Raw genomic sequence first — 23146 nt, 5'->3', positions numbered from 1 at the left:
GCATCCCTAGTACCAAAGAAAAAGTGCTCAGGAAGTGTTTGTGCAAGTGGCTTACGGTAAACCAAAATACAGCCCACCAAAGGACTGGAAACATTTAGTAGCATCATTTCACAACCAATTCCGAAAATCTCACATTCAACATGCTTTTCTCTCCCCTCTTTGGTTTCCAATTTGTTGGGAGAGCATACATTTTACTAAAACTTAAGTGACATAAGCCCTGACCAGCGTTAGTTGAGCGTGGTCCCACAAAGCTAAGGGTCACAAGTTTGAGTCCCACGGAGGCACATGCGCGGGTTTCCTCCAGACCCCAGACGGGGTGCATGTGAGAGGCAACAAATTGAAGTTTCTCTCCCTTTCTCCTCTCTCTAAAAATAAAATAAAATCTTTAAAAAAATTTAAGTGACATCGTAGATTAAACTGATGCTGCTGATTTTGGAGACAGTTCTTTCCTTAAACACTGTTTGCTATTCATCGAAGGGCAGTGCAGGGAACACTGATGCAGTTTAAAGTACTGATTTGAGACAAGTTTGTTTCTTCTCTCAAATTTGGCTAAATGAGAATTACAACTTTTCGAAAATTTTCTATTAGCTAGCTAAATCTAAAGGTCACCCTGCAACTTTCCTCCTAAAATAATTTAACTTCCCACTTAACAGTAGGTCTATACTGAGCACCTACTGTGGGCCAAGGAGTTAGGTCAGCTGAAAAGCAGGACCTTAAGCACCTGTAAAGCTCAGACTGCGTTTAGATGGCTTCTATTTTCAGTGTTACTCACCCTCCCAGCTGCAGAGAGGAGTGGGGGACTGGATCCCGCCCTTCCGGTATTTCACCCTAGAAGCCCAGGCCGGTCCAGGCCATACACCACCAAACCCCCGAACGCAGTTATCCCTGCGGACAAGCTCAGGGCGGGCTCCCCTCGCGAGTCCTGGGGCCCGCGCTCCCCGAAGCGGGCTGCCCACCTGGTCTAGGTACTGCCGGACGCGCTTCCTCAACCGCTCCAGGTTCATGGCAAAGCGGCCGGGAGCCCGGCCGAGCACCCTCCGCCGTGGAGACGTGTACACTCCTTCCAGCTGCCCGAGGAACAGACCCTGACTCCAAAATCGCACAGAGAACTCCCAGAGCCCAGCCGAACTGTCCGTACCGCGCTGCAGCCGCCGGGGTTCTTCCGCTCCCGGCAGAACCTCGCCCCGGAAGTCCTCTACAAAGTGTCCCCTCCGGAGCCGGAAACGGGCGTTATACTATTGGTTCCGAGTCTCTCTCTGTGCTCTTCGGTGGCCGGGATAAGGCGGGTGGGTGGCGGGATCTTTTTTCTTGTCGACTCGGGTTCCCTAGTGAGTGCAACCCATTTACGTGCCCTTGCATCTTTCACGTATTAACTCGTTCTCTGCGGGGCTGCGAAACTCCGGGTCTGGGCCTGGTTCGAGTTCAGCCCCATTTACCTAGTTTTGGGTGAGTTATTTGATTCCAAATGTCCCTCGTTTTTTCTCATGTGTGAAAGTAATAATACCCACCTCAGAGGCTGGTTGTAAGGGTTAAATGAGCATACACATCACGTCTTGGCACGGGATGTATAAACTTTTACCATTATGATTATACCCAAGTGTCTCAGGTTGTCTTTTTTGCAAGCAAACCCAAAGGCTCGTTCTTCAACCTAAGTAAAGAATGCTGATCAAAAATACATTAGGCCCTGGCTGGCGTAGCTCAGTGGATTGAGCGCGGGCCTGCGAACCAGACGATCGCGGTTCGATTCCCAGTCAGGGCACATACCTGGGTTGCAAACCGGTTCCTTGCAGGCTAACTACCAGCAGGGGATGCACAAAAAGGCAACCATACATTGATGTTGAAAAAAAAAATACATTAAAAAAACTGATCTAGTAAAACTTTGAATATATGCAATGGAATATTACTCAGCAATAAAATTAAATTGAGGGTTGACACAGGTTGCAGCATGTAAGATGCTTAGTGAAAGAAGCCAGTCACAAGTGACCACATACTGTATGACTCCATTGACAAAGGCTCTCTCATCCACCAAACCCTACTTAGGTTCCCTTATCAGCAAAAGCGCTGAACTCATTTTGTCAACTAGACCTCACTTTTGGACTTCATGTTGCTTTATTTTAGAAGAATTCTGTCAAGTTAGCCAGAATCCATCGCCCATGTATGATCAAATTCCTCATCCCCAGTTATTCCTCGGGGCTGTCTGGTCACCCTGGCCTGCCAGACAGAATCTGAGGGTAAATACTGGGGGAGAATGTGAAAAGAGGAAAATAAATAGAATTTCCTCTATCAGTCAAACACATTTAAGTTTGTAAACATTTGGTAGAGTTCTAATTTTATTTTCTAATCTCCAATCACCACCTAAAATGGGTCTTGCAAGGCTTGTGGTGTCAAGGTGTTGGCGGGGCTGCTTTCCTTCTGGAGGTTCTAGGGGGAGAATACAATTCCCTGCCTTTTCCAGCTTCTAGAGGCTGCCAGCCTTCCTTGGCTCGTGGCTTCTTCCTCCATCTTCAACGCCAGCAGAGTAGCATCGGTAAATCTCTCTCTGACTCTGGCTCTCCCTTCAGCCTCTCTTTCACTTACAAGGGCCTTGTGATTACATTGCACTCACCCAAATAACCCAGGATGATTGACTCATTTAAAATCTTTTCTGACATCTAATCCTGAAACATTTTTGTACATAGCTTTTGGGATTTGATAATAGGACTTCTCATGACTCCTAAATTCACATACTCCTTATTACCACCTACATAGTTCTGATTAGGAATTAGATGCGGGAATGAAGATTCTAGGATTTTGCATGCAGTCAAAAAAATTTTTTATCCTAATTTTTTAAATCTTAACTTCAGTTTTCTACAAAGGTATTATTTGTATACCCTCTCTAAAACTATATACCTCTCTTGCCCTGGCAAGTGTGGCTCAGTTGGTTGGAGCATCTTCAGGTAACCAAGGGTTGCAGGTTCAATTCCCAATTAAGGCATATTTGTAGATCCTGGGTTAGATCCCCAGGCCAGGACATGGATGTGAGGCAACCAGTTGATATTTCTCTCTCACATTAATATTTCGATCCCTTTCTCTCTCTAAAAGCAATGAAAAAAATATCCCTGGGTGAAGATAAAAAAATAACAATGAGGTGGAAGAGGGTATAATAGGGATAAATGGTAATGGAAAAAATACAAAAAAAAACTATTAAAAACAATAAAACTGTATATCTGTCTTTTTTTCCTGGAGGGCAAAAATTTATTAAATCTGAAAGAATGACCTGAAAATTTTGCTTTATCCTTTGAAAATAACCATTGGAATTGGTTTAACCCAGAAAGAGGTTAACTGAACCAAAAACGAGAATGTACCAACTCGCAGAGCCATGAATAAATTGCAAAATACAAATAAAAAAATAAAACCTTTAACTTAATCACATCAGCAAAGTCCTTTTTTGCCACTTGAAGTAACATATTCACAAGTTTAGGAATTAGGCTTGGGTACCTTGGGGGCAGTTATTCTGCTTACCACATTACCTAACCAAGTCGGCTATCCAAAATCATGCTTTTATTACATCAAGGTAAAATATATATATGGGTCAGAGAACATTCACCCTTCCTATTGGAAACCTATGCAAAGTACATTGACATGGACTGCCTTTTCCAGGACCGTCTCTTTTTTCCAACACTGTAGCCAAATGATTTACCCACTCCTTATCGGAGGGTAGCCATAGGGTGGAAAGGGCAGACCTCTAAAATGCAGCCAGTGATGGAAGAGTAATGAAAGTGAAGGCCAAGGAAGCCCTAGGGAAAATCCCAGAACCATCTTGCAGGACCACGCCATGGGGGAGGCAACGAGTGCACTGATCAGTGAGAAATGGGGCACTGGAGTTAGATTGCCTTGGTTTCCAATTTGGGGGAAGTTTTCCAATGACTCAGTGTGTCATTTTCCTCCTCTGTAAAATGGGGGTGATGATAGCTCATACACCATAGCATTCATGTATGTAAGGATTCGATGAGATGATTCATGTAAAGTGCTTAGAACAATGCTGAACATATTTTTGTAATTATAAATAATACAGGGTTGGGCAAAAGTAGGTTTACAGTTGTGATTACATGAAACAGAGTTTACTCTTCTATTATTATTTAATTCTTGCAATGTTTTCTATATGAACAATTATAAACCTATTTTTGCCCCACACTATATGTATATTAGTATATACTGAATCACATTACTTTATATTTTTAATTTAAATCATTTTTATTTTTCAATTACAGTTGACTAATTATATTAGTTTCAAGTGTGCAGTTCATTGATTAGACATATAACTTACTAAGTGATCATCTCCACAAATCTCATACCCCTCTGACAACATACATAGTTATTAAAATATGATTGACTGTATTCCCTGTGATGTACTTTACATCCCATGACTAGTCCGTAACAAGCAATTTGTACTTCTCAGTCCTTTCACCTCTTACATCCATCCTCCTAAGCCCCCCTCCCATCTGGCAACTGTCAAATCATTCTCTGTATCTATGGGTCTGTTTCTGTTCTTCTTGTTCTCTTACTTTTTTTTAGATTCAATTGTTCATAGACATGCATTTATGGCCATTTTATTGTTTATATTTTTTATCTTTTTAAAAACTCTTCTTCTTAAAGCAGACCCTTTAGCATCTTATGTAATACTGGTTTGGTAGTGATGAAGTCCTTTGGCTTTTCTTGTCTGGGAAGCTCTTTATATGACCTTTCATTGCTGGGTAGAGTAATCTCGGTTGTAGGTCCTTGCTCTTCATCACTTTGAATATTTCTTGCCAATCCCTTCAGGTCTGCAAAATTTCTGTTCAGAAATCAACTGACAGTATTATGGGAGCGCCCTTGTAGTTAACTAACTGCTTTTTTCTTACTGCTTTCAAGATTTTCTCTTTGTCTTTAACCTTTTGCACTTTAGTTGTGATGTGTTTTGGTGTGGGCCTCTTTGAATTCATCTTATTTGGGACTTTCTACACTTCCTGTATGTCTATTTCCTTAAGCAGATTAGGGAAGTCTTCTGTTATTATTTTTTTAAATAGGTTTTCAATTTCTCTCTTCTCCTTCTGCTATCCACTGGCTGTTGATACACTGGAAGTTGTCTCAGAGGCTCATTACACTACCCTCATGTTTTGGATTGCTTTTTCTGTTCTGATTGGATGTTTTTTTGCTTTCTTATATTCCAGATCACTGATTTGATTCTCAACTTCATCTGCTGTACTATTGATTTCCTATAAGTTATTCTTCATTTTGGTTAGTGTAGTCTTCATTTCTGACTGGTTCTTGTTATGGTTTCCATGTTCTTTATGCTGTTGAAGTTCTTACTAAGTTCACTGAGCATTCTTATAACCAGTGTCTTGAACTTTGCTTCTGGTAGATTGCTTGTCTCCATTTTGTTTAGCTCTTTTTCTTGGTTTTATTTATTTATTTTTAGAGAGAGAGGGAGAAAGAGAGGGAAAGAAAAATCAATGTGTGGTTGCCTCTCATGCGCCCCTTACTGGGGACCTGGCCCGCAACCCAGGCATGTGTTCTAACTGGGAGTCAAACCAGCAACTTGAACCAGCAACCCTTTGGTTAGCAGGCTGGTACTCAATCCACTGAGCCATACCAGTCAGGCATTTAGTTTAGTTCTTTTTCTGGAATTTTGTTCTGCTCTTTTATTTGGGACATATTTCTTTGTTTCCTCATTTAGGCAGCCTCCCTGTGTTTGTTTCTTTGTATTAGGTAGAGCTGCTACGTCTCCTGGGCTTAGTAGAGTGGCCTAATGTAGCAGGTGTTCTATAGGGCCCAGTGGCACAGCTTCTCCAGTCATCTAAGCTGGGCATTCCAGGTGCACTGCCCCACATGTAGGTTGTGTACACCTCTCTCATTGTAGTTAAGCATTGATTGTTGTTGGTATGTCAATGGGAGGGGTTTACCCCGAGGCAGATCATTTGTAAGGACTGGCTGCAACCCAGTGACCACTCTGGAGGATCAGCTCTGCAGGGGCCAACCCCACAGAGCAAGACTTCAGCAGAACTCTGGTGCCTGCTCAGTCCACCCCTTGAGTGTGTTGGCTTGTGAAGGTGGTTGAGTGGTGCTTTGCTGTGATCTGAAGCTGTCCACTGGGTGTGCTGGCTCTGGGGCCTCCCGGGAGGTCAGGCCAAGGTTAGCCACCACCTGTGTTCTGCCTGGGGCCAGCTGGCATGAGCTGCGAAGCAATCTGCATATGTCTGCTACTTGGAGGTGCTCAAGCAAGGCCAAGCTGGTTCACGTTGGAGGTGAACCAAGGCTGGCTCCTGACAGTGCCAGGCCTGGGGCCACTTATCATGAGGTACAGGGCACACTAAGACCAGATGATGCTTGTTTGAGAGATTTTAGGAAAGTTTGAAGCATGAACCAAGACAAGCCATTTGTATGGGAAAAACACTGGGAACAGCTTGGGTAGGCCTTCAGGTTGTGTGTGGAGGGACCTCAGGGAATCAGCAGGGGAACACAGTGTGAGCCAGGTTGAAGGAAACTCAGATATAGCACCCTGTTGCTGGCTCTGTGGGATGGGGTCTCAGAAAAGGAACAATGGCCTCAGCCAGAATTTTTGTCTGGAAGAAAGCTGCCCCCCACCCCCAGCTCTCACCCAGCTGATGCCAGACAATTTACTTCTTCTCCATATGTCTCTGGTGCCTTCCAAGCTGTTGTCCCAGCTCTAGAGCTCAGGGAGTGAGTCCAAGTAAGTCTGTGCTCAGGGGGGAACTGTCTTTTAGGGGGAACTGCTTGGGACTCCAGAAGCCCTCCACCTCACTCAGCCACAATCCCTGCTGGTTTTTATAGCCAGGAGTTACGGGGACTTCTTTTCCTGCCACTGGAACCCTGGGCTGGGCAGCCTGGTATGGGGCAGGTACCCCTTGCTTCTCAGGGGGGACTTCCTCAGCTGAAATATCCCTCCCAATTTTTAATCCACCACACATGGGTGTGGGACCAGGCTGCTCTGCATCTCTGCCCCTCCCACCAGTCTTGATGTGGCTGCTTCTTCAAATCCTTAGTATAAGACTTGCATTCAGCTCCATTTCGGGTGGTTCTGCATAATGGTTGTTCTGTATCTTAGTTGTAATTTTGATGTGGTTGTGGGAGGATATTAGTACCACATTACCTATGAGGCCATCTTGACCAGATGTCCCTACATTATAGTATTAATGGCATTTATTAGCAGTGATAGCAGTACAATAGTAGACATTTTTATATCAAGGCTGAGAGACACCAACTAGCAGCATGGAAGTCTGTCTTAGCCGTTTCTCAGAGTCCGTCTCAAAGTTAGACGGTTTGTTCCAGTTCCATGTGAGGCACCTGTGCCAGGATGGTTCTTGTCTACCTTCTGGCCTGCTCAACTCTGGGGGGCTAAAAAGCAGGTTGCCAAACAAAGTTTCTGGGACTTGGGATAGGCCTGGAGTTTCTCTATAGTAGTAAGACTTACCAGGCAATTTGTCATACCTGGTTTCATGCTTAGAGGTTTTACTGAACATTTTTTTACTAACCTATGTCCTAGTTAAAGTCATGTTATATATTTCAGATGAGTAATTAGTAAAATCACAAATATAACCTAAAATTTTCTTTCCATCGAACTCATCTTTTAAAGGCAAAATAAAATAGTGAATTTTGTTTGAATTACAAGCCCTTAGTAGCTGAATCATGTCGACATTACCCAGATGTGCTTGACGTTCATACATCTTTTATTTCATTCGGTGAAGCCAAGCTCTCCAAATGTCTTCATGTCTTAAAAGCTTTGTTGTAAAAGGATTTAATACACACATACCCTTGAGGGCACTATTTACCACTTTTTTCAGTTTATTCTTTTCTGTTCTTGGTGGTAGCTCCATAATCATCTCCACTGCACCCCACCCAAGACAACTGCTGTGACATTTGGCTATCTGAAGAGGCTAGATCTTGGAATGTTTCATTTCAAAGTCCCAAGGATTTTTAAGTAATAGCCAATATCCACATGAGACTTCCCCCCGTTCAAAGCACTTTCCCATGTAGCATGTCACACACCCCACACTTTTCCTGCTTTGCGGTAGCATCAGCCGTGTAGCATGGTCTGGGTCTGAGTCTCAGAGATCTGCTGAGTGAGATGCAGAACCAGGGGGCTGGCTCTCTCTGAATCCTGTGCTTTTTCAGGTCATCCGCTGAAGGGGCATGCAGGGGCCTTGGCTGTAGTAAAATTTCTCTTAATGGGTCCTAGCATGCTCTAGTTAATATCATTTCTTGTTTCAGATGTTGTTGCTGGAAATATTTAGAAGCTACATCAGTTTCCTTTAATGAGTTAATAACTGTGGTAAAAGAAATGATGGAGGGTTCAACCTAAGGAGCGTCGTTCTAAGATTAGTGATGGCAGTGCGGCAGTAGGCTATCGTAGATACAGAAGGGGAAAGCACAAGAATACGTTAGGTGGCTGCTAAATGTTTGTGTCCCTCCCACATTCCTATGTTGGAACCTAATGAAGAATTAGGTATTACGAAAGCCTGCTCCCGACCTGCCCTTTGGGAGATGGCCTGTTGTTTGCCCAGCAACTCCAGCCTTAGCCAGGCCAAACGGCCAACATGTCAGCTATGGAGAGTCACCTCTCCTTCTTCAGTGGCCGAGGTGGCAGTGAGAGGGTGGCAGGACCTCCCCTCACCTTGGATGCTCCATTGCTTCGCAGCCAGGCATGTGGTCCTGAGCCTTCACAGGTCCCGGGTGCTGAGGCCACCCAGCTACTGCTTGGCTGGTTGACTACACTGGACACCCACTATGGAAGGAGCAGTGCATTTATCTTTCTGGAATAACAACTTAATCTGGATTTGAATTTTCCCCCTGCCTTTCACGGTTCCTGTGATCACTATCTGTGAACTTCCTAACTGCACATTCGTCTTCAGGGTTCTAACCAAGAATGTGAAGCAAAACAATAGCCAGTGCCTGTGGGGCTCGTCGGATTCACCGGGTGCAGGGATAGTTGCATTTTTTCAGCAGCAGGAATTTAAGGCGTACAACCGTCATGGGTATATGTGTGTGGAGGGGCACGATATCCCCTCCACTTGTTTCCTTGCACCTACACCCCTGATCTGAATGTACCCATCGGATGTCACCACTCAGGTGCCTGCTACAGACCGCTTACAAGGCCCAGCAGGGTGACTTGGGGCAGGGGGCAGGGTGGCCTACCTTATGCTCCTTAAATTCCCTGTTTTCCTGCAGGAGAAATTTCCACTGCCTTCACAATGGAACAATGAAGAATCGTGTGTGGAAAGAGAAGAGGGCACCCATCTCAGTCATGTCACAACTTGTATTAGACAATAATGAATTTTCATCCAAGGAGTTCTAAACTCTTAACCAATGGTTTTTCTGGTGTGTTAATTCGTGTGAAGTCAGCCAAATATTAAAAAACAGCTGCCCATTGATATTCTTACCCACCACTAAATTTTGCAAAATTGCATCTGTATAAATCTCTGTCTTTCTGTTTTTTTTTAAATGGTTCCTTCCTTAAACTAGCCCATGAAATACAGTTAGAAAAATAAGGCATAGATTTCAAGTATGACCAGAATATTAAACACCAAGTAGTTTCTCAAGAATTTAAATGACTCCGAAATGAAGAGAGAACAACACAACTCACTGAATTGAGAATTGATGCGATATTGTTACCACAAGGGAGCAATTTAAGAATTAATAGATTCCTGTTGGCTGCAAGTGAAAAAATATTGAGGCTTTGGAATAGTTGCTAAGAGGTCCGTGATCTGCAAACACGCCTGTTGTCGTTTTACAAAGACAGTTCTACATACAGATTTGGCAATAACTTCTATCCAAACACTAAACCTCGGTTTACTGTGCCTTTCTTCAGGCCTTGATGTGCTTGCTGCAGGCGTGCAACTCAGGGTCTGAATCAAACATCTGCCTAAAAGCTGGTCAGTGGGACCCAGCTGGGCTCTGACGGGCGGGCAGCGCCTTCAGCCGAGGCGGGCAGCAGAAGCTCGGCGGCGTGCACCCCTTCACCTGTTTGTACACCCGCACTGCAAGAAGGCTTCTTATAATGCAAGAAACGGAGGCTCTTAAGGAGAAAACAGTGTCTTCTTGATTGATAACGGTCCTCTGAGCTAACCTCTAATCAGATGAGTAATGTTTGATAAGTGATGTTCGTTAACTTAAAGAGGAGCTGTCGTTGTTTACAAATGTGTAGCTTGTGATACTTACTCTTATGGACCATGAGACCCTGAAGGATACCTTACCTGGGCAATGTCAGAGCCAGTCGGTACCAAACACAGCTGAAATATGGGTTGTTGAACCAACAGTGACTTCTGTTGTCTTACTCATTAGTGACTCCCTTAAAACTGTGGGGTTTTAAGGCAAAGGTGAGTTCTGGGGGAGATATTTTGGGGAAAATGGTCATCTCTGAATTCTCAGAGCATTGCCGATCCCTTGCTTCTGCGACCCTGTGTTCACTGGAGTACTGGAAAATGGATTACTTCTTTGTTTCTCCTGGCGTCTCACAGTTGGGTGCAACTGGCATATCATTTTGAGCATATTTCTGTTATGGAATACTATTGGTTTGTGTATTGATTTATTCAGTTGGTCAAATTTAGGGCATTTCCATGTCAGTGGGAGTCACAGCTAATTCATTCCTGCGGGACTTTACAGGAACACCAGTATGATGGGAGGAGACATCCAACCTATAGAGAATTGTTATGTGTTTATTTGAGCTGAATTGGTGACAATTGCTGGGGAGCCAAATCTCAACAGGTTGAGAAAATGCTCCAGAGAATGGCGGTTTTACAGAGTATTTTAGACATTACAGTCAAAGGGAGAGAGGTGGGGAGGATTACATGAAATTGAAGGGGATGGGAGAAAGCAAAGCAATGGGGCCATGTTACCTGGGCATAGCACTTGGTTCTTCCTAGAAACAAGCACACGCCACGCTATCTGTAGGACTTAGCAATGACCACTGCTCCACTGAGCTTTGTAGCCTGTGGACACGGGCAGCTGGTCACGCAAACGTGGGGGGCCTGATAGGCCTTTTCATCCGGGTAAACATCTAATTCACAAATGTCTTCTCTACTTGGTTACCTGATTGTCTGTCCAAATGTATCAAATTAAGTGAATAAATCTCTGATGTGTTAAGCAAACACGAACCTCATTATTTGCCAAGGAGTGGTCATCAGTCTCAGTTTGAATTTCAAATTCAGGAAAGCACCTTTTAATAGAAAGTACTTTTATTGATTCATTCACATGTTTATTTTAGACGCATGTGCTGGCTGTTGTGCCAGCAAGTAGGGTGAGGAAGAGACAAGGATGGAGCTGCACAACCAGCAGGAAGAGGCAGTGAAGGAAGCACCTTAGCACTGAGCCTCGTAAAGGCGTGGCAGCGGGTCCTGGGAACTAGGCCTGGCATGTCTGGAGGGGCCGTGGAGTGTGAGGAGAAGGTCGGTGGGTGCGTAAATTCCCACAAGAGAGGTGCCCTCCTTGCACCAGGAAGAAGAGAACGTTGTTATCACCAGACATGGGAGGCAATGCAAGGCGAATCTCTGCAAACACACCTACTCAAGTGACTCTTGCTTCCGTTAATCTTCCACATATGTGTCCTAGCTGGGGTCCCACAATTTACTGCCTCTGACTCAAGCCCCTTTGCCTTCCTTGTCACATCCCCACAGGTGACCATTCTTTGTTCAACAGTGTGTATAAACCTTTGGGCTAATGGTTTCCTTGGGATTTCATTGTCCTTTTGAAGATGCCCATGTACATGTGAAAATACTAAGGAAATGCGTATGCTTTTCTCCTGTTGATCTGTTTTATGCCAGCTCGGCACCTGGGCCGCCCCAGAACCCAGAAGGGTAGGAGGAAGCGCTCTTCTGCAGTTCTCACTCCTGCGGCTTGTTGAACACGATTTTAAGATTCTTGGGCCACCTGATAGTGTTTTCCAAATTAAATTTCATAATTTGAAGAATCCTATTAGACAACGACAGCCCATAAGACTGCTGGAGAATAGCTGAGTTCAAAGAAAATAGTGCTTGGTGATCGATACAGTCTTCCTGATCAGGTGTCAGTACAGACTGGTGGAGAACAATCGCTTTTGTTGCTACAATTTACAATTTGATGAAGACGGGGAAAATAGGAGAAGAATGTTAATTGGGGCGTGGCAGTGTGGGCTCCTTAAAGTTTCTCATCAAACGTGGAGGAAAAGAGAAAACTTTAAACTGTCATTCAGTAATTTGGAAGTGCTTTGTGATTTGCCTCTCTGACCAATCCTGGAATAGTCCTTCAAGCTGCAGTTCCAGAAAACACCACTAGTGGATGCCATTTCTCCATACATCCATTGACTCCTCCCTAAGGTCGGTGGGGGACCACGACTGGTCCAGGGGCTTTTTAATTTTTGTGCAAGTCTTTGGCCAGACAGGTGCTTGGTCAGGATAGGGACATTGGAAGTTTGTCACGAAGTCCAGGTCATAGAGCCTGAGAATCAGTGAGGATTGCTAGGGTTCTTTTGAGTTTGAATTGAAATTGTTAAAGATTTTGCTGACCCTGGTGCAGTTGTCAATTCAAATGGAGACTGCAGTCAAGAAATCAAGAGAAGGCAGAGACTCAGAAGGACAGCAACAGAAGAATTTGAAAGATTCCAGAAGTAAAGAAGTGTCACTGGAGACCAAGGCTAAGCTCACGCATACCCTCCCATCCCCAATTACTATGTAGGGGTGCAGCAGTTGGACAGCAAGAAGGCCGATAGGGAAAAGAGGGATTCGTTTGAAATTTGGTGCTAGAGGAGAGCTCTGCGGACAGTCTGGACCAGCAGAAAGATGGTCCAGAAGGTCCAGATGGTCCAACGGAGTCCTAGAGCACATTAGGCCTGAAACATCTCTGGAGGCAAAAAAAGACAAACTGAAACTGGCCTACTTCAGGCACATCATGAGAAGGCAGTGTTCTTTGGAAAAGACAGTGATGCTGGGAAGAACAGAAGACAGCAGGAGAAGAGGAGACCACGCTTTAGATGGACTAGCTCCGTGAGATAGCCACAGGCGGGAGTCTCTGGGAGCTGAGCAGGACTGTGGACTGTGGAGGACAGGGCGTGGCAGATACCACTCATTCACGTGGTGGCCAGGACTCAGAGCTTACTCAGCAGCACGGAACACAGAGGGTTCTTGCCGAATTAGCCACTGTTGAGTGCCGGCCCTATTTGTGCTTTTCCCTAATTACTAAGGGTTGCATAAAAGTGAATGTAGTCCTCAAGAGTCCTCTTATTGTCCACTGTGTTTCAGAACATTGTAGTGAATGTTGAGGGGAGAAGACTAACACTACATAACAGACCTAATTGGTAACTACTAGGAGCTACGGCAGTTTGGGGAGGAAAACGAGGCCTCACTGATCAAACTCAATGTGACCCGGGACAGGCTCATCTACAAACCTGATAACACAGTGCAATTTGCTTTTTTTCAAGTTATCTTCAAAATCAGCCACTCTTGTTTCCTGGTGGGTTTAGGCCGTGGCACAGTGTCCAGTTTCAATGCCGTTTCTGTGCTCGCCCTTGGCATTCTACATACCTAGTTTAGCCCCCAAGGGGTTGGCTTTCTCTGATGCACGAGTCTAACCTTCGGGGCAGACAACTCTTTCTGGGAGTAAGAGGTTATAGACCTCACACGGGAAGGGCCTGGGTAATCTATGAAGTCACCCACATCTGTATTTCCAGAATATTCTTTCACAGTCAGGACTCTATCTACTTGGTAACCAAGAGTCTTCATGTTGAGGACTCCAAGGCCAAAAGAAAGGGAACTGCCCTTAGTAGGGAGCTCCTTCTTCTCTGGGATAGAGGGGGTACAGGAGCCCCAAGGGCAGCCTTGTTTGGTCCTTTCAGGCATCTTCGGCTAACTTAGTGGCAAACAAGAAGGTGAGCAATGTAACACTTGGCCAAATTGGCCCATATCTTACCATCCTTGAGAAAAGGGAAAGGGCCACTGCGTTGTGGAGTTCTCACTGGGGGCTGGGTGGTACAGAGGAGGGGCCCAGGCCTCGAGATGGAAGGGACACTCACTCTCAGGCCCCCGCGAGCAGGATCAGGCCCCGTACACGCTGAGGGGAACCTTCCCCACTTTGCACAAGGCCTCTCCTTCCCTCGCTCATGCCAGTCTTGGGCATGGCTCTTCCAGGCATGGCTTCCCCTTCTCCTCCCTTACCGCCTTCTTCTTCTCCTCTTCCCCCTTTCTCCCCCCCCCCCCACTGCTTTTGTGTGTTGTATTTATGGTGATTTAAAAGTATTCCAAGGTTCTGCGCATTTAAAATCATTTGATGCACAGTGTAATACAGGACAAACTCCTTTCCTCACCTGAAAACATGCCTGGTGTGGACTTGACTTTTTCAAGTCACCTTCAAAGTCAGAGCTGCTGGGTGACCAGTGTTCGCCGTAAGGAGTGTGTATGGAGCAAGACCCATTTGCCGACGAAAGACTCTCTGAGTGAGGTGCAGAGAGGAGAGAGCTGAAGTCGCCCTGCGCCAGGAAGACCTGTAAAAAGTCTGTTTCCCACAGGCAGAGCCACTTATTGACCCTTTGGAGCAATTAGACTGTACAAACTGTCGGCTTTCGGGACCTCCACCAAGATGGAGGCGTAGGTGGAGACACTGTGCCTTCTCCCACAACCAAGTCTGAATACAACAAAGGTTTAGTAAACAAAGACGCAGCCAAAGAACAGAAAATTGAACTATACGGAAGTCAGACAACAACAAACCCTTCAACCAGACTAGTAAGAGGGGCGGAGCCAGCAGTGGAGCAGGGTCGGGCTGGAAGGATCCCCCGATCCCAGGTGCCCAGGTAGCCGGGGTAGCATCAGGCAGACCCAGTGAGGGCGCAGGGCAGACCCAGTGAGGACACAAGGTGGCAGGCGGACCGCGGTCACACATTCATGTGCAGATAAACCAGCAAAGGAGTGAGCAGTGAGCAGTGAGATAGACCGCGCAGGCCCCAGCGGCAGGAAGCAGCAGGGGGGACCACCATTGCCCCTCTTGGACCCCGCCTTCACATATAGCATCACAACCCAGGGACTTGGGTTGCTCCACCCTGCTGAACACCTAGGGCTCTGCTCCTCATACGAAACAGGCACAAAAAGTCCAAAATATGGCTCAAGAAGAACTCAAAGACCCAGAGCCGATAACTCTAAGTGACCAAGAAATAGCCAACCTATCACATGCACAGTTCAAACTACTGGTGATCAGGATGCTCACAGAACTGGTCGATTTTAGTCACAAATTAGAGGAACAAATGAAGGCTAAACTAATTGAAATGAAGGGAAATGCACAGGAAACCAATAGTGATGGAAAGGAAACTGGGACTCAAATCAAGGGAGTGGACCAGAAGGAAGGTAGAAATGATCAAACAGAAAAATATGAAGTACCAAGAATTCAAAAAAAATGAGGAAAGGCTTAGGAACTTCCAGGACATCTTTAAACATTCCAACATCCAAATTATAGGGGTACCAGAAGGGGAAGCGAAAGAGCAAGTGGAAAACTTATTTGAACAAATAATAAAGGGGAACTTCCCCGGTCTGGCAAAGGAAATAAACTTCCAGGAAACCCAGGAAGCTCAGAGAGTCCCAAAGAAGTTGGACCCAAGAAGGAACACACCAAGGCATATCATAATTACATTAGGCAAAATTAAAATGAAGGAGGGAATCCTAGAAGCAACAAGAGATAAGGGGACAGTCACCTACAAAGGAGTTCCCATCAGACTGTCAGCGGATGTCTCAAAAGAGACCTTACAGGCAAGAAGGAGCTGGAAAGAAGTATTCCAAGTCATGAAATCCAAAGACCTACATCCAAGATTGCTCTATCCAGCAAAGCTTTCATTTAGAATGGAAGGGCAGACAAAGTGCTTCTCAGATAAGATCAAATTCAAGGATTTCATCATCACCAAGCCCTTATTATATGAAATGTTAAAGGGACTTATCTAAGAAAAAGAAGATAAAAAATAGGAACAGTGAAAGGACAGCAAACTCACAGTTATTAACAACCACACCTAAAACAAAAGCAAACCAAGAGGACAGCTAAATCAGGAGCAAAACCATAGAAATGAAGATCACATGGAGGGTTAGCAACAGGGGAGTGGGAGGAGGAGAAGGGGGGAGAAGGTACAGAAAAGAAGTAGCAAAGATGGTAGGTAGAAAATAGATAGGGGGGAGGGCAAGAATAGTAGGGGAAATATAGAATCAAAGAACTCGAGACACGTGGTCATAAACTAAAGGGGGGGAATGGTGGGGGAAGGGGTGTGCAGAGTGGAGGGGAATGAAGGGGGAAATAGAACAACTGTAATGGTATAATCAATAAAATATATTTTAAAAAAAGAAAAATAAATAAACTGTTTTATTTCTGGAAAATGGAAGATAGAAAACCAGAGAACGTGTTCTCATGACTAAGTAATGACACTTCCAGCTCTGTGATACATTTTAAAAATTTCATAGTGTTGGAGTTTCTCAGAACCAGTAGCACTTTGAGAACTGAAACAGAACCAGCACATTGCAGAGCCCAAGCTGCTGAAACACAGCGCTGGGAGTCATGTGCTCGTTGGGGTGAGGGTCGAGGCATGAAAAACACTGTCATCAGAAAGTGCTTCTGATGTCAGCCCTTAATCGCCACCGTTAATACGGAGGTGCAAATATGAGGGCTTGTAAATCAAGTATGCAATCACTATTTTTTTTAAAGATTTTATTTATTTACCTTTAGAGGGAAAGGAAAGGAGAGAAGGAGAGAAGTCTCAATGTATGGTTGCCTCTCGTGAGTCCCCTGCTGGGAAGTGGCCCGCAGCCCAGGCATGTGCCCTGACTAGGAATCCAGCTGCGATCCTCTGGTTCACAACTCGAGCTCAATCCACTGAGCTATACCAGCTAGGGCTGCAATCACTGTTAAAAGGCCATTTCTTAATCCCATTTAGCAGTGATCTAGACTTTTAACACAGTATCGTGCCCCGTTTGAGGTTTCACAACTGAAAAGTACTGGACAGTCAGGAGAGGTCCTGGAGGCAGCCCCTACAAGGTACTGGAGGACGAGCGCAGAGCTGGGAGCCAGGTTCTAGCAGTGCCCTGCTCTACGGGTGAGGAATTCGGCGAGATCGAGCAGCCTGCTCAAAGTCACTCAGTGAGTGAGATGGAGAGTCGAAATTCACATCCGGGTCTTTCTGATTCCAGGCCCATGATTTTAAACACTACTGATTGACAGACCTGCCTGCGAAGAACAGTACAGGACCTGGGATGATTCTGTTTAGACACAGAAACCTGGAACAAGACTCACTATTGATCATCAGTATGCTTTAGAGGGTTGTGCATAAAGGAATAAAAGCACCTTTTTGTTCTCCCTTTTTTGAAAGTAGAGGATTCAACCCAAATTAAATATAGCAAAGAGTAACTCTGTGCCGTGACCTTACAGAGGGGTCTGGCTCCGCGAGGCGGGGGCCACATCTGTCTTCTTCATCTTGAGTCTCCGACTGCCTTAGTGGCTGGCCCACACAAGAGTGTGTTGAATAAAGGAATGAATGTGTGTATGGGTCTTTTAATGATGTCTTTTGAAGCATTTACTATAAGATAGATGTTCTTTGTTGTGGAACAGTTTGAGTATGATGTCACCTGGGCATGACAGAAAAGAAGCAGTTTCTGAGGCACTCTCAACATGTTACTCTAACCGAGACCCACCGACCCCTTTCATGTGAGGGTGTGTATTCTGGAGGTGTGTTGCAGTCCCATCACATTGAGGAGTTTTCACCTGATTTGTTTAAGTATGTGTGAAGGTGACAGTCACAGGTTTTTAAGGTAAGTTATATGAATCCACTTGGGAATCTTAAACAAATACACAATAGTACAAAAATATGGTAACAGAGAAAATATTCATAGCTAGAGGGAAAATCTAATTAAAAACTCTTGAACTCCCAATATTAGTTTGCATAATTTGTTTCCAGCTATCAGCTTAAGAAGCACAAAAAATAGTTTGGCTGCATCATCTGGTCAAGTACATTGTGTAAATACACCGGGTTTAGACTGCTGCCTCATGCCCATTAACAGCTGTTCTGCGTGTGATAACAGGGGAGAGGGCCTGGCCTACTCCACTGAGGACCAGCGGTGGCTTGGGCATCGGGAAGGCCAGGGCGGCCTTGCTGTTTCCCCATCACTGCTTCTTATACTTGTCTTCTTTTCCCAGTTTCCGCTGGAGTCCTCCCGTCCCACTTCACATTGTGGGTCCAGGCTTGGGTGTAGCCTTGCTTAAAGTTCAGTTTCATCTCCTGCTGGATCAAAAATACCTATTAGAAATAAACATGCCCTGGCTGTTATAGCTCAATGGATTGAGCGCGGGCCTGTGAACCAAAGGATCGAAGTTCGATTCACAGTCAGGGCACATGCCTGGGTTGCAGGCCAATTCCCAGAAGGAAATGCACAAGAGGCAACGTACATTGATGTTTCTCTCTCTCTCCTTCTCTTCCCCTGTGAAGATAAATAAATAAAATCTTTAAAAATAAATAAACACCTTCCTTAGGCAAGAGCAGTGAAATACCATTATACTAGAATGTATGGGAAATGGAGTATTTCAATTCACTGACAACTCTATTTAGAATTAACCATATCATCTTTATTCTTAATAACAGCTTTGTTGAGAAATAATTCTATATCATAAAATTCACCCTTTTAAAGTGCATATTTCAGTGGTTTTGGTATACTCAGCACCGTGAATCATCACCAAATCCAATTTTAGACTAATTTTATCACCCCTCCTCCCAAACCCCACACTCCTTAGCTGTCATTCCCCAGTTTCCCTTACCATCGCTCCTGGCAATCACTAGTCTACTTCGTGTCTCTGCATTTGCCTATTCTGGGCATTTCCTATCTATGGAATCACACGGCACGTGGCCTTTTGCATCCAGCTTCTTTCACTTAGCATAGTGCCTTCAAGGTTTATCTGACCCAGTGCGGTGTGTCCGCATTTTATTTCTTTTTTTGTTTTCATAATATTTCATTGCATGATTACATCACGTTTTGTTTTTCTGTGCATCAGTTGATAGCCATTTGGGTTGCTCCTACTATGTGATTATTGTAAATGCTGCTACAAACATTCTTGTACAAGTTTTCGTGTGGGCATATGTTTTCAGTTCTCTTGGATATACAACTAGGAGTGGGATTGTTAGGTTGTACGGTAGCTTTAACCTTTTGAGGAGCAGCTAGATGTTTTTATAGCGTGGCTGCATCGTTCCCACCAGCAGAGCACGAGAGTCTCAGTTGCTCCTCATCCCTTGTCGACACTTGCTATTTTCTGTCTCTTGATTCAAGTCAACTCAGCTGCATTGAGAGGGTGTAAAATGAGGACTTGTGGTTTTGAGTTACAATTCCCTGATAATATTGGGCATCTTCTCATTGGCTTATTGGCCTCTTACACATCTTATCTGGAGAAATGTTTATTTAAATAATCAGATAATCCCTTGTTATTACAATTTTGTTGTTGAAAATCTCTCCAAAATGCATCAAAGTACTTTTACACGAGTGCATTTTGAACATTGTCTGCCTGTTGGTGTTGGATGTGCTGGGCCCCCAGAATGCCATCCAAACCCCAGGGTTTTTTCTTTCTTTTCTTTCCCTCATCCATCCCCAAAGGCTGTTCTGGGAACTGTCTGTGCAGAAAGCCTGGAGCAGTGGGACCTAGTTGTGCAGCTCTCTCAGGGAAAGAGGTGGAACAGGGTTTCTCTCTCTGCCATGGAATCACTTGGACTTGGAAAGGGGGGAATTAAAGCTCAGTCCCATCTCCACTGGGGAGTGTTCACTTACCCTGACCTTCAACCATGTTGGGGGGCTATGATGCATGTGTCAGTGTTTCATCTAAAATGCTAGTTGAGTTCTTACAGTTGTACTTATTTGCAAAGATATAATTGGGCAAACAACCCATTAAGGTATGGTTAATATAATTACGCAAAATATTCCCAAAGCTTATATATAACTCAAGGGGCAAACTGAAAAGCCACTTTAACAGATTAATAGACACAGTGATGAAGTCCTGTGACTTAAAATTAGCCACATTAGAAGTTTTTTTCCTGTTATCTTAAGTGGTTAAAATTATTTCATAGGACCTATTGGATTCTCTTTAGTTCTAACTATAAATCTAAAACAACAAATCCCTACTGGGAGCTTCGCTGAGTGATTGACACACAGAAGGTGCTCAGTGATCACTTCTTGACTAATGATGCAAGGATATTTTAACAATTAAATTCTCAATCTCCACTACCTGTGTAAAAATGTCACCTATTCCTAGTTCTGTACTCTCACAAAATACTTAAAGTAACTTTAACAGCAATCTCTACTTTGTCGTTATCCCATTCATTTCCACACCCACTTCTTCAATACACACGCACCCATATACACTAAATCCTTGAGGGGGACAAATGTCTTAAGGTGTACCACTTGTCCACATGTTCTCAATAAATGATTTTTGATAAACAGAATTTTTGGTTTGCATAAATGCTAAAGGCCCTGCCCTTATACTTTTAACTTTTTGAACTCCTTTACCTATTTCTCCTGCTACCTTCTGCCACTGACAACCACTAATATGTTTTTTGTATCTGTGAACTTGTTTGTTTATTTTTAAGATTCAACATATACGAGAGATCCTACTGTATTTGTCTTCTCTGTCTGAATTATTTCACTAGCATAAGGCCCTCACAGCCCATGCCTATTGTCTCAAATAGCATGACTTCACTCTTTTTATGGCTGAAAATATTCCATCATGTATATGATGTATATCATAATTTCTTTATCTGTTTATCCTCGATGGACAGCTTGGTTGTTTCCATGTCCTGGCTGGTGTACACAGTGCTGCCATGGACATGGGGTGCAGATACCTTTTTGAATTAGTGGTTCTTTTATTCGTGTTTTTATTGTGTGGCAGATGCAAACAGTAAAGAAGGGAAAGAAGAAAGAACTTCATTGCTTGCCAGGTAAATGCCAGGCAATTTTCTAGCATTTTCACAATACTACTTATTTAACCCTGACATGAGTTCTGGGATGAGGGTCGAATCCTCTCTTTACAAACTAGAAATGGAATTCAAGGGGGCTGAGGTTGGAGTCAATCTCACATTCCCTGAGTCTCCACCATGCCACTCCGCACAGGTTATGCAAATATTTAAGTGCTTCTCCTCAAGATCACTTGTGTTTTATTTTTGTTTCCTTCTCATGGATGTGGGTTATTTGGAGTTAGGTCACTAGATTAGAGGAATACATACTCCTAGTTAACTGAGAGCTCTAGTAAATTCCAGGGTGGCTAATGGATTTTACCGGATGATTTTGTAGAAATCTCATCTTCTGTTGGTAAACACAGTTATCAAATTAGTTAAGTAATTTCTTACTTTGGAGTTAGGAATACATGAGGATGATTTGAAAAGGTTGAGGATGATAGAAAGTTGAAATCCTTCCTTTAAAATATTTGACATATTTTTTGAGTTAATAGTTAAACTAGCACAACATAGGGTAGAGGTGGGCAAAGGGGGCAGGGAATGCGGGACATCTGTAATGATGTCAACAATAACATTTTTTTAAAGCAAAACACAGTATTTTATTTTTATACTCTGCCATTCAGGGTCACCAATGATGTAGTGTTGAAGATCAAACAACCAGCTCTTTGGGGAAAAAAGTTTGTGTATATGTCTTTGTTCATTATAAATTTTATGGATATAAAGGTTATAGCACATAAGTTACAAATAATAATACAATAGACAATCCTTTTAAAAATATTTAAATTAGAAAAAAAAAAGGATTGAGACACCCAGGAGAGCTGGCTGTGCAGCCCTTTAGCAAACTAAGAAATGTGCTGAGTGCCCTTGCAATCCACCACTTCCAAAGTGGAGAAGGGATCTGGGCTCTAGGGAAGAAGGGCGAGTCAACGAGAGAAGCATGCTTTCTGAACACTGAAAGGTAAACTGTGGTATATACGCTGTCTGCACTGGATCAGCGAAGGTCCCAGTCCCAGCTGACCAGACATCTGGGAGGCAGCATCTGGTCTTGAGACAGCTGGTCAAGGCAGCTACTGGGTTTTTTTGGTCTACTTTCTACCTTTCTTATCCTATAAAACTGATTTCTTTCCTCCCTAAGCCTTCAGTTTTCAAATAACTGATTATTTTTTCCAAAATTTTTATTTTTTATTGTTGTTCAAGTACAGTTGTCTCCATTTTCACCCCACCATGGCCCCCTGACCCTCCATCTTCATCTCCCACCCTCGAACCAACCCCCTTTGGTTTTGTCCATGTGTCCTTTATACCTGTTCCTTGGTGGCCCTTCCCCTATTATCCCTCTCCCCGCTCCTTTCTGGTTACTGTTAGATTTTTCTTTATTTCAATGTCTCTTGTATTATGCTTGCTTGTTTGTTTTGTTGACTAGATTCCACTTATGGGTGAGACCACATGGTGTTTGTCTTTTACAACCTGTGTTATTTCACTTAGCATAATGCTCTCCAGTTCCATCCATGCTGTCACAAAGGGTAGGAGTTTCTTTGTTTCTGTTGTGTAGTGTTCCATTGTGTAAATGTACCACAGTTTTTTTGATCCACTCATTTGCCAATGGGCACTTAGGTTGCTTCCAGCACTTGGCTGTTGTAAATTGTGCTGCTATGAACACTGGGGTGCATAGGTTCTTTTGAATTGGTGTTTCAGGATTCTTAGGGTAGAATCCCAGCATTTTTTTTCTTTCTAAAGGAAAGAGCCCTACCATAAGGGGTCCTGCCTGAGTTCCTGGTGTTTGCAAGGCTGGGAGGCAGGGGGATCCTGGAGGAAAAGCACAGGCCCTGTTCGTTCAATGTCCTCAGACCTGACAGCAGGGAAGGGGATTTTCTGCTGAGGATTCCTTGGCCTGTCCCTCTGCCTCAGTGCCTGTCACCACCTTCCTCCCTCACACACACACTGAAGCAGAAGGCCCCAGAAACTTGTAAACAGGGTGTGGCAGGCCCTCATGACAGAGCTGCCTGTGGGTCTGGGACACTCAGACCACAACTCTAGCTTGGACCAGAGGCAGCCGAGTTGGCCGTTGTTCACATATGCTTTCCATGCTTGTCTTTGCAAGAGGAAGGAAAGCTCAGAGCAGGGATAACCTCTCCAGGAGGCCAGTGCTGGGATGCCTGCCACCGGGCTCCCTGCCTCTGGTCTCTGTCAGAGCCAAGT

The 23146-nt window shown here is 44.2% G+C and overlaps 1 protein-coding gene across 2 annotated transcripts in view; it reads right to left on the bottom strand.

Moving 5' to 3' along the window:
- The window catches only part of CDC16 (cell division cycle 16), a 35616-nt gene extending 34430 nt beyond the window's left edge, over positions 1-1186 (bottom strand). For both annotated transcript variants that reach the window (XM_037042103.1, XM_037042102.1), the window contains exon 1: positions 957-1186. In XM_037042103.1, the coding sequence (XP_036897998.1) occupies positions 957-1004 (48 nt within the window). In that variant the 5' untranslated portion in view covers positions 1005-1186. The remainder of the gene's footprint in view (positions 1-956) is intronic.
- Between the last annotated feature and the right edge of the window lie 21960 nt (positions 1187-23146).

Source organism: Sturnira hondurensis, unplaced genomic scaffold (genome assembly GCF_014824575.4).
Source record: "Sturnira hondurensis isolate 20B ecotype Veracruz unplaced genomic scaffold, ASM1482457v3 Scaffold0003681, whole genome shotgun sequence".
In the NCBI taxonomy this organism is placed as follows: domain Eukaryota; kingdom Metazoa; phylum Chordata; class Mammalia; order Chiroptera; family Phyllostomidae; genus Sturnira; species Sturnira hondurensis.
This window is presented reverse-complemented; position numbering and strand designations above follow the sequence as displayed.